The 12093-nt window shown below is 36.9% G+C and overlaps 1 protein-coding gene across 7 annotated transcripts in view; it reads right to left on the bottom strand.

Moving 5' to 3' along the window:
• The window catches only part of MTBP (MDM2 binding protein), a 154751-nt gene that overhangs the window by 74871 nt on the left and 67787 nt on the right, over window positions 1-12093 (bottom strand). For 3 of the 7 annotated variants that reach the window (XR_003429893.1, XR_003429892.1, XR_003429894.1), the window contains exons 20-21: window positions 11584-11697; window positions 8241-8306 (exon numbers count right to left, since the gene is read on the bottom strand). Coding sequence is in view for 4 of the 7 variants with exons in the window: in XM_027092576.1 (XP_026948377.1) it covers window positions 6923-6961; window positions 8241-8306; window positions 11584-11697 (219 nt within the window). In the remaining 3 variants the exon portion in view is untranslated. Of the gene's footprint in view, window positions 1-6255; window positions 6962-8240; window positions 8307-11583; window positions 11698-12093 lie in introns of those variants that run through there. The other 4 variants (XM_027092576.1, XM_027092578.1, XM_027092575.1 and 1 more) reach the window with 4 other exon arrangements.

Here is a 12093-nt window from a genome sequence, read left to right as displayed (position 1 = left end):
CCAGAGATAAACCCACGCAAATATGGTCACCTTATCTTTGATAAAGGAGGCAGGAATGTACAGTGGAGAAAGGACAGCCTCTTCAACAAGTGGTGCTGGGAAAACTGGACAGGTACATATAAAAGTACGAGATTAGATCATTCCCTAACACCATACACAAAAATAAGCTCAAAATGGACTAAAGACCTAAATGTAAGGCCAGAAACTATCAAACTCTTAGAGGAAAACATAGGCAGGACACTCTATGACATAAATCACAGCAAGATCCTTTTTGACCCACCTCCTAGATAAATGGAAATAAAAACAAAAATAAACAAATGGGACCTAATGAAACTTCAAACCTTTTGCACAGCAAAGGAAACCATAAACAAGACCAAAAGACAACCCTCAGCATGGGAGAAAATATTTGCCAATGAAGCAACTGACAAAGGATTAATCTCCAAAATTTATAAGCAGCTCATGCAGCTTAATATCAAAACAACAAACAACCCAATCCAAAAATGGGCAGAAGACCTAAATAGATATTTCTCCAAAGAAGATATACAGAGTGCCAACAAACACATGAAAGAATGCTCAACATTACTAATCATTAGAGAAATGCAAATCAAAACTACAATGAGATATCATCTCACACCAGTCAGAATGGCCATCATCAAAAAATCTAGAAACAATAAATGCTGGAGAGGGTGGGGAGAAAAGGGAACCCTCTTGCACTGTTGGTGGGAATGTAAATTGATACAGCCACTATGGAGAACAGTATGGAGGTTCCTTAAAAAACTACAAATAGAACTATCATATGACCCAGCAATCCCACTACTGGGCACATACCCTGAGAAAACCATAATTCAAAAAGAGTCATGTACCAAAATGTTCATTGCAGCTCTATCTACAATAGCCCGGAGCTGGAAACAACCTAAATGTCCATCGGATGAATGGATAAAGAAGATGTGGCACATATATACAATGGAATATTACTCAGCCATAAAAAGAAAGGAAATTGAGCTATTTGTAATGAGGTGGATAGACCTAGAGTCTGTCATACAGAGTGAAGTAAGTCAGAAAGAGAAAGACAAATACCGTATGCTAACACATATATATGGAATTTAAGAAAAAAAAAATGTCATGAAGAACCTAGGGGTAAGACGGGAATAAAGACACAGACCTACTAGAGAATGGAGTTGAGGATATCGGGAGGGGGAAGAGTAAGCTGGGAGAAAGTGAGAGCGTGGCATGGACATATATACACTACCAAACATAAAATAGATAGCTAGTGGGAAGCAGCCGCATAGCACAGGGAAATCAGCTCCGTGCTTTGTGATCGCCTGGAGGGATGGGACAGGGAGGGTGGGAGGGAGGGAGACGCAGGAGGGAAGAGATATGGGAACATATGTATATATATAACTGATACATTTTGTTGTAAAGCAGAAACTAACACACCATTGTAAAGCAATTAAACTCCAATAAAGATGTTTAAAATAAATAAATAAATAAGGTTTTCTGTTTATGGGTAAGTAATGTTCTGAGAGTAGTGAATAATATTTTTAACTTGTTTATAAAATCTTACATAACAGAACTATTTGAATATAGGACTGGAAATTGATTATCATGTCACCCAGTCCTCTAAATTACACTACATTGGATTTCACTAGGGGAAGCAAGTCTAATACCTCATTAAAATAACTAAACCATGTCCAAGTAAGGGATGGAAACACATTTGTCTGATAACAGAAAAGCAGTAGGAAACTGTATTTTGGCCTTTTATCCTCCATTGTTTTTTTCCTTCGACATAAAAAAAAGCAGTTTATTGCAAGAGTATAAGACTCGACACTGAGAACATTGCTCAGACATTGTTACAGCAAAGAGTAGGGCAGAGGCGGAGGACGGTGAAAACTAAGGATGACCAGTGCGCACAAGTGGGAGCTGATGCACACGCAGCCTATCCCCCAAGGCACAGGCAGCACGCGGGCAAGGCCTCTAACCCTAACTCTAGCCTCGGGCAGAGCCCATCCTGCTCTCACACTTGGCCTGATGGCTGTGATTCTGCCTTAGCTTGGAGCAGCGCCTGGGAATGTTGAAAAAAACACTTTGTTCTTTTCAAGAAATAAAGCCAGTTATATTTTCAGCAACTTTCAACTGTAATTCTTTGGATGAATATAGTCTATTTCTTCCCAAGAACGCAAAGGAAAGTCCAGGAAAGACCTTCACAACCCCTCATTAATTGCAGTGTCTCTGCTTTGTAATTTTCACCTGCACAAGGGGTGAAGGAAATGCTTCCTCTGCAAGTTTTCTGGGTCTCACAAGAAAGGCAAACAGAGTCCAGAAAGAAGCGACTTCTTTCTTCTTCAAGTCAGGCCTTCGAACTAAGACCTTAATCAGTGAAGTTTTTGCAACTTTCCTTCTTGCACCTGGCCTCTCAATGAATTCTTCAACATGAACAGAACATAATGTTTACACAAAACAAACCACTTCACAACCTAGTGGCTTAGAACACAGTGCCATATTATCTCACTATTCTGTGGGTTGCCTGGGTTCACTCACAGAATATGGCTGTATGTAGCTGGAGCATTCTGTTGGACTGAGGTCCAAGATGCCTCACTCACTGTCTTGCAGCCGGTCTGGCTGTCTACTGGGTCACCTCAGTTCTCTTCTGTATGGCCTCTCAACATCTAGTAGGCTAGACCAGTTCCCTTATGTGCCTACCTTACATTCAGGCAAGGTTCTACAAGAGCAAACCGGAAGCTGCAAGATGGTCAAAGCCTAGGTTCTAGCTCACACCATGTCATTTATACCATATTCTACCAGTCAAAGCAAGTCATACTGCCAGCCCAGATGCAAGGACGAGGGAGATAGACTCCATCTCTTGATGGGAGGAGCTCAAAGCTTTGAGCTTTGAGAGTGCATTCCACTCTCTGGCCACAATTATTTTCATTTCTCTTACATACAAAATATGCTCATTTCCTCCCAATATGGGATAAAGTCCAATATTTCATGATTTTCATCAGTCCAGATAGGGATGAGACTCAGGGTGTGGCTTTTAAAAATCCAGAATATTGTGACCTAAGAAACCTAAGTTAACTGCCATCTGTACGTCCAACATACAATGGTGAGGCAGGGACAGGGTAACTGCAGCAGACACTTCCTTTGTTAAGGGACTAATCACTAGTTCATAGTAATTCTGAAATCCAGCTGGGCACATGTCACCATTTATCCCTTGCCGGGGCAGGGGATGTGACCCAGGGTTCATTTCTGCTACCTGGGAGTGGTACTCTAATCCATTATTATTGGCTCTGCCCTTTGGCCTCTTGGCTTTGACTTTCTGAAAAGTCTTTCTTTTCCATAAAAAAAATAGTCCATATTTGCAACTGAACACTTTTCTCACCCTGCTTCATGCCCACTGAAATTTGGTGGCTCAGAAGTCTCTTTTCATTTTGATACAAATTCCTTAAAATTTTATGGACTTTCTGTTGCTAAGAAAATTCAATGGAGAAAGAACTGTCTTTTCAACAGATTATGCTGGTAAAACTGGATACCCGTATGTCAAAGAATGATGGTGGATCCCTTCTTCACACCATACACAAAAATTAACTCAAAGTGGATCATAGACTTAAATGTAAGAGATAAAACCGTAAAGTGGAAGGACAGAATCGAAGAAAATATTTGTAAATCATAGATAAGGGACTAGAATCCAGAAAATATAAAGAATTCTTATAACTCAACAATAAAAAGAGAAATAATCCCACCTAAAAGTCCTTAAAAAAGGATTTGGTGGACATTTGCGGAAAGAAAATATGCAAATGGCCAATAAGCATGTGAAAAGATGCTCAACAACATTATTTATCAGAGAAATGCAAATCAAAACCACTATGAGATATTACCTCATATTTCCTATCATTTGTCAAAAGAAAAATAATAACAAGTATTAGCAAGGATGTGGAGAAATTGGAACTGCTGGTGGAAATGTCAAGTGGTGCAGCTGCTTTGGAAAACAGTCTGCCTTTTCTCAAAAAATTAAACAGTTACTGTTGAATATATAGTCCAACAATTCCACTCCTAGGCATATACCCAAGATAAATGGAAATATATGTCTATGCCAAAACTTGTATATAAACCTCCATGGTAGCATTATTCATGATAGCCAAAAAGTGGAATCAGCCCAAATGTGCATCAGCTGATGAACAGATAAACAAAATGTGGCAGATTCATACAGTGAAATGCTGATACATGCTACAACAGGGATGAACCGTGAAAACCTCATGCTAATTAAAAGAAACCAGACACAAAAGACCATAAATTGTATTAGTCCACGTGCATCAAATGTCCAGAATAGGCAAATCCAGAGAACCGAAAGCAGATTAGTGGTTGCCAGTGGTGAACAGAAAATGACTGCTAGTAGATATGGAATTTCTACTGGGGTGAGGAAAATGTTATGCAATTAGACAGTGGTGATGATTACACAACTTTGTGGATATACTAAAACCTGTTAGATTATACACCCTAAAGGGTGAATTCCATAATATGTAAATTACATCTCCAATAAAAATAAAATGTGTGGGCTCTCTATGTATCAAGTTATAGTCTAGTCTATTAGATGAAAACCACACCCACAATTCTTTTCAGGACAGGTCCTCTTTACTTTGGGTGTCAGATTGCCATGGGGCAACACCCTGAAGATTCTTAAAAGCCCTTTTGCCTTGCTACGAGAGTTTACTTTAAATATTTCTAAGGTCTTAATAAAGAATTATATTGCTAGACCTTTGGTTTGATCTTTTTCTTGAGGCTATTACTTACTTGGAGAATATTTTGCCATTAGAGATACTAGAAGCGGGAAAACATTTCATTTTCCAATCCAGAATGTTCTAAGCCCTCTGTATCTCCTCAAAATGCTGCTAGAAAACTGAACAGTCCCTCCTCTTGTTCATCTATCTTGTCCTGCACCTTATTGTATTCAGCCAAATAAACAAACAAATGGCTCATTGACACTTCTAGCATTCTGTCTGGAAATAACCTTAACTAGATCCATGAGTTCATTTGGTACAAATTCTCTTTTCCAGGTTATGTAGGCAACAATTTTGCCAAATGTACCATCACTATATAACGGAGCTGAGCTAGTCCAGCCCTGTGGCTCCCTCTTTCTCTAAAAAAGAGTCCTTATAAAGAGTGGGAGCTTTAGGCATTATTCCCAGCACTGGGAAATAACTCCTCAGAACATCTGATATCTAAGCTCAGCCTATATTCTCCCTCCCACATGAGGTCCCGCTCATACTTATCGTATATATAGACAGAACAACTGGTCAGCAGGGTTCCTCTCCTGGAACACAGCCCAAAGTATGTACAGCTGAACCTCAGTTCAGCCTGCCTTTTCTTCCATGACTTTTAGTCTATTCCAAAAATTGACCTGAAGTCTTTGGGCCTTTTAGATCTCTCCTTTGTACCTGCTTTCAAATTTATCTGAAATATCTTGTCACTTTTTACTTTGAAATATTTTTTATGGGAAGTTCACAAAAGGTATGAAGTAGGAGCACTGCATGGAAGTTTAGTTAAAGTAGTATCCGAGTATGGAAAGCGTGCAGGTATAGGGAAGGCTTGTAACTCCCCTTCTCCAGAAGCCCAAATAAGGGAGGCTGCAGCCCAAACCTCTGACCCTGTGGGAGTCTAGGCCCTGACGTGGATAATGGGGAGATCAGCTTTGGAATTCCAGGAAGGCATCTAGAAATTTAGAAATTAATTTCTTTGACCAATTAAATTTACTGAAAAAGCGGCCAACATATTTTTAAAAATGTTCACCCTCACTATTTTCAGCCATCAGAAAAGGAAACGGGGACTCTGCTGGTGGGTGTACAAACTGATCTCTCAGAAAGGCGATTTGGAAAAATTTACCAAAAATCACAAATTCCACTCCGAAAAACTTATACTAAGGAATAATCAGTGATGTACCAGGAATATTCATTAAAGTTTTATTTTTAGTAAGGAAAAATTGAACTCATATGTCCAACAATGAGGGACTGATTTAACAAATTGTGGTTCATTTGTACCATGCAGTTATTAAAATGATGATATATGATATAAAAATCATTTTATATCATATATCATTAAGTTAAATCACATTGTTAAGTGAAAAGCAGGCTATAAATTAATATACATATACACACACATCACACATATAAACACACGTACAACAAACATACACACACATATGACACCAATTCTGAAAATATTTTAAACATAATGTTTAAAAATATTAACAGTGGTTACCTATAGACAGAAACAATGTTAGAATTTTTTTCCACGCTTTTTTGCATTTTCCAGATTTTCTGCCATGGGAAAAGGTATTTTTTTTTCTGGGAGTCTGTACTTAGTCATTTTCACTGTGTCTTATTTTCATAAGTTTTGCTCTTTCTTCATTTTTGATCCCAAATAAACATGAATAGCTCAACAGTGGTGGCTCTAGGGCAGGGGTAAGGGAACATGGCTAACTGTGTGAATTTTCTTGCCAATATTTTCTAAATCAGGGGCCGTCCAATAAATCATGCTATTGGAACACATGAGAAAAACCACTGGCAATGTCTTACTTAAGACTTATTAATTTAAATAGGCCTAACAACAAAGACATTTACCAAGAAGTAAAGAAATATCTTTTTCTATTTATTGGAATAATTAAATAACCAAGAGTAAAATTTGTAAACATATATAAAATATTAAAAAATTAAAATATAGTAAAACTATAAAATAAGTATACAATTATAAATACATTAACTGAGCAACCTCAAAACTATATAAATATAGGATATTTATGAAATTCTTTAGAGATGTAACATCTATTCTTTGAATAAAGTTTGAAATTTGTTTGTAATTTTCAAACTATGGAAGGAAAAAGTAAATAGCTCTGTCCAATTTATAATTATCCAAAGAGAATGATTTTGTGCTATTTCTTGCTTGTCTTTTCTAATACCCATTCAATCACCTAGGGAGAGAAAAAAATATGATTATGGTACATTTCTATTGGAAACACAAGTGATAGAAAAAGATATTGTTAAAATTTCAAAAGAGTATGGTAGAAAATTTAAAGCAAAAAATAACCTGTCAAAATCTTAAAATATATATTATCTTGAAAATACATTTTACTAGCAGTTACCAGTGGGGACAGGGAAAGGGGAAGGGGCAATATAGGAGTATGAGATTAAGAAGTACAAACTATTATGTATAAAATAAGCTACAAGGATAATATTGTACAACACAGGGAATAGAGCCAAGATTTTATAATAACTATAAATGGAGTATAACCTTTAAAAATTGTGAATCACTATATTGTACACCTGTAACTTACATAATATTATACATCAACTATACTTCTATTAAAAAAAAAACTAAGGAAATGATTATCACACACACAAAAAAATCAGTAGAGCGGTTACCTCCAGAGGTGATGCAGTGGGATATGGTGGGGAAGGGATTCTTTGGCGGTTTCCAAGGTCCCCACAATATTTTATTTCCCAGGTTGCACAGTGAGTGATCCCAAGGATATTCTCTTTTAAAATTATGTTTTTAAATTGTATGTGTTAGGGAGGGTGGGAGGGAGGGAGACGCAAGAGGGAAGAGATATGGGAACACATGTATATGTATAACTGATTCACTTTGTTATGAAGCAGAAACTAACACACCATTGTAAAGCAATTATACCCCAATAAAGATGTTAAAAAAATAAATAAATAAAAATAAATTGTATGTGTTTCTTTGCATATGTGTATACATATTACATGTTAGATCATGAATTTTTAAATGGAAAAAAAAACCCACATTTTATTTTCTTGCACAAGAACACTTTTTGCTGAACTTCCGCTGCGGAATACAGTAGTGTTCTCACTGGACAAGATGAAGCTTCTACTCTATTTTCCCACCTTTATTTGAAAAATGTACTTTCAAAGCATCACTAAAAAGAAATTAACTAAACTTTGAAAATAGCTAATAGAAATGGATTAATTTTTCCAGCTCTTTGGATTTTTTTTTTTCTGTTTCTTAACATCATTTTAGAAGCTCTTTTGTTAACAGAGAAATCTCTTAAATACTACTAAAGATTCTGCTTGCATAAGTCTATTATTAACTATTTTAAAGAGTGGTCATAGGGACAAAGTTGAAAAGACCACTCACTAATTCTTACTGCATATATTACAGCATCATAGGTACTAACCTGCAATAAAATAGCAATTTAATTGAATGTCGTTTCTTGGGAATAATTTATTTACCTGTACAACATTGTTGCTTGCTGTTTTCTTCATTTCTTCAAATAGACCCCTTGAAGTTTTAAGATCCTAAACATAATAAAATACAGCAGCTTAAATCTGCACATTAAATTACAGAGAACAAGTCATTATTAAAAACTTGAGATGATCCTAATTCTGTAAGTATCAACATGAAGAGGGAGATACTACAAAAAAATCAAAGTAACAGATTATAATTTAGTTCCTGTCAAAGTACTCTAACCAAAATACATCCATATATACATAAATCCATGCCACTCTAATCTCAAATACTCAATGGCACTGACCAAACCTAAGCCCCATCCTCAACATGAGTAGCCACATTAACTTCATTACTCAGGAAATGAATATACAGTTCATATTTATTTTTCAGATAAAATAACTTTTTTTCTCTCTCTTCTTTTTGGCTATTTCATTCCACCACAAAGAGGGAATGACATAGGAAATAAAACTGAAATCTCTGACTTGTAAAAAGGTAATGACTATATCAAATTATATTATAAAAATTTTAAAATCCAATTGTATTTAAAAAAAAAAGTAATCCTCCGCTGCACTTCCAAGCTATGTTCCATTGAAGTGGTCACTTTGAATTCTTTAAGCTCTTTCTCTTATTTATACCTTCATGTTACTAAATAATAAGCTTATACTTTATTTCGTGATTTAACAGTTCTAGACAGTGATTGCTGTTATCCCAGATTCAGGTCTCTGAATCCTCCCACCTCCCTTCTCTTCCTCTCAGTAACAGCTGCACCACAAATTTTTGATTAGTAAATAGTCAATGTTTGCATTTTATACCTAAGCAAATATAGTTCAATCCTGAGCTAAGTAATGTATAACGGTTATAATTTCTCTTTCATCTGTTTTGTTTATCCTGTAGTTGAACTACGTTTGCTTAGTTTTCCACGTGTATAATCCTACCCCCACCCCACAATGCTGTGAAAGACTGATTAAATGTACAGCAAAGTTCTTCAAACACTCAGGGATCCTGGATAATCTCTCACTTCAGCTTTTCGTTTTTGCTTTTGTTTTCTTAATTGTATTTTTTTAAACTGGAGATCCTTCTCCCATAGCCTGCTCCAATTTGGTCCAATTGCTCCCTCAGCCTGGTCCCATTGGGACTTATCTTCCCCAGTCTAGGTTAGTTTTTCTTTTATTTCTTGATTCAGTCCCTTGTTCTATTGAATTTCATCTTCTCACAGATTTGTCAAAAGGGTAAAAAAATGACAGAATTTTTCAGACCTTCCATGACTGAAAGTATCTGTACTGAATTTTCATACCTGACTGACTTCTAGACCAGGTATAAAATACTAGGTAAATCACTTTCCTTCAGAATTTGAAGATACTGTTCTACCTTCTTCTGGCACACAGAAAAATCCAATGCCACTCTTATTGATTCTTTGTATGTAAACTACTTTCTCTCCTGGGAAGCTTTTAGGAAATATTCTCTCTGTCCCAGGAGATGTGACATTCCACAGTGATGTGGCTTGTAGAACTGTCATCCACTAGGCTGGACAAGCTGTGTGCCCTTTCCAGCAGGAGGAGTGCGTCCTTCAGGTCTAGAAAACATTCTGTTATATTTTTGAGTTTTCTCTCCTCTAGTCTCTATTTTTGAAACTCCTATTATTAGCATATTGGATCTTTTGGATTAATTCCCCCATTTTCTTATCCTGTGTTTAATGATTTTATCCTTAATTTTGTCATTAATACTAATTTCTGGTAAATTTCTTAATCTCAACTGTTCAGCCTTTCTATTGTACTGATTTTATCATATTTCTAATTTTAAGGAGCTTTCATGTTCTATAGTTTTTGGAAACAGCATCCCATTCCGGTTTTGTGCACCCAATTATCTTCTCTCTGAGACAATATAGGTTTTTTTTTTTTTTTTTTTTTTGCATTACGCGGGCCTCTCACTGTTGTGGCCTCTCCCGTTGCGGAGCACAGGCTCCGGACGCGCAGGCTCAGCGGCCATGGCTCACGGGCCCAGCCGCTCTGCGGCATGTGGGATCTTCCCAGACCGGGGCACGAACCCGTGTCCCCTGCATCGGCAGGCGGACTCTCAACCACTGCGCCACCAGGGAAGCCCGACAATATAGTTTTTTATGAAGTTTTCTTCAGCTTTCTGCTCCTTCATAGTTCCCTTTGTTCCTTCATGTTTTGGCATCTGCTGTATTAGAAGATTTTCTCAAAAGTATGCTAACTCTTGGCTGTCCAGTCATATTTTAAAATGAGATAGTAAAAATCTTACTGGAAGCTCTGTCTGTACAGAGCTTGTTCATTGGTATCTTTACAAGGTAGGGGAATAAGGGGCCAGCTGGACTTTTTACCGTGGCCTCCAATTCTTTTTTCTCCAGAGACTATTTCCTGCATTGTCGCAGGGGTGGGGTGGGGGGTGGTGAGGATAAAACTATGTATAATATACTTATCTGTAGTTAACATTGCGGGGGAAAAGCGTGCAGAGCAAACTGAAGGCTCCCCAGTTCACTCTGTAGATCTCTATTTAACTCCTCTTTTTTTTCACCCGGCACCTTGCCCCTGCTTTCCATGATACTTGGTGTCTCCAAGACCTGAGCAGGTCAGAGACCATGTCTGTTGAACTGGCTTGCCTCTCACAGGTGTCCCCAGGCAGACATTTAGGCTGTCACTTCTTCTACTCTGTTATACCATGCTTCCATGTGTTTTTTTTGGTTCAACAACGTATGAAAACATTTCTACATTTCTCCTTTCCTCTTTTCTTAGTTTTTGTACTTTCAATACTGTCTTTCTTGAGAGATTTTAGAAAGGAAGGGAATCGAATGCATGCGGTCCATCTGCAGTTTTAATCAGGAACCCATATAAAATTGTGATTCAAGTCAGAAACTCTGAAAACTGGAACTAATCTAACACCATCTAAGTTTTTTTTTTTTTTTTTCACCATCTAAGTTTTACAAAATTGTCATCTGAATGGCCGATCTGTCCAATGTCTTACAACAAGAAGATAATGGATCCAAAATTAGAAGCTGGGTGCTTCGATACTCCCTTCAGTAGTTTCACTATATACTAAAATTACTTGAATAAGTTGAATAAAGTAAGTGGAAGCTTATTATCAACTTAAGTCAAAGGCTTGTTAGGGAAACACTGAGGATACCAGTTAAAGTGTAGTTTTCTACATCTAAGAACTAAAATCAAATAAATCAAATATAAACTTTTTGACTCCAATTTTTCTACCTCCATTAAAAAAAATTGGCAATAAGCTATCAGTGTAAAAAATACTCAGTCAATATTATCTTGTGTCAAATAGGAACATTAGAACTTGACCTCGATTTTGCCATCAGTAGAGAAGACACTGTACCTTTAGATAGAACTTCGAGATCTCAAAGAGACGTTGGCTGCAAGCCGTGAAACATTCGTGAGCCTCAGTAATCCTGTGTTTCTTCAGGGTTTCAGTAACTACTTCTTTCAATATCTTGAACAGAACATAGTATACAACTAATATGTCTTGGAAAAGGTACAAACATATTATTTCAGCTTTAGAGTTAAGTTCTGTGAATCACAGAACCATGTAGCTATGCTAAAGATAGATAAGCTCATTAAGACAAAAGCATCTAGAAGAAAGGAGATCTGAAACAGTGACACGATCACACGTGTCGCAGGCTATCTGTCAGGAAGAGAGGACTAGAGTGTCTGAAGAGAGGAATTCATATCCTGAGTTCTGAATCAAAATCTAAGTGTAAAAGGTACACACAGCAGGGATATACAGGTGTGTACTTATTTTTTATTATGGAAAATGTCAAACACTGTGAAGAGAATATTTGTAACAAATCCTCATCTCGATATATCTACTACCAGTTTCAAGAAGGAT

The sequence above is a fragment of the Aethalodelphis obliquidens genome, unplaced genomic scaffold, assembly GCF_003676395.1.
Source record: "Aethalodelphis obliquidens isolate GAN/ISIS:26980383/991018 unplaced genomic scaffold, ASM367639v1 scaffold79, whole genome shotgun sequence".
Lineage (NCBI taxonomy): Eukaryota > Metazoa > Chordata > Mammalia > Artiodactyla > Delphinidae > Aethalodelphis > Aethalodelphis obliquidens.
Note: the sequence above shows the minus strand (reverse complement) of the source record. Positions and strands in the feature narration are given on the sequence as shown.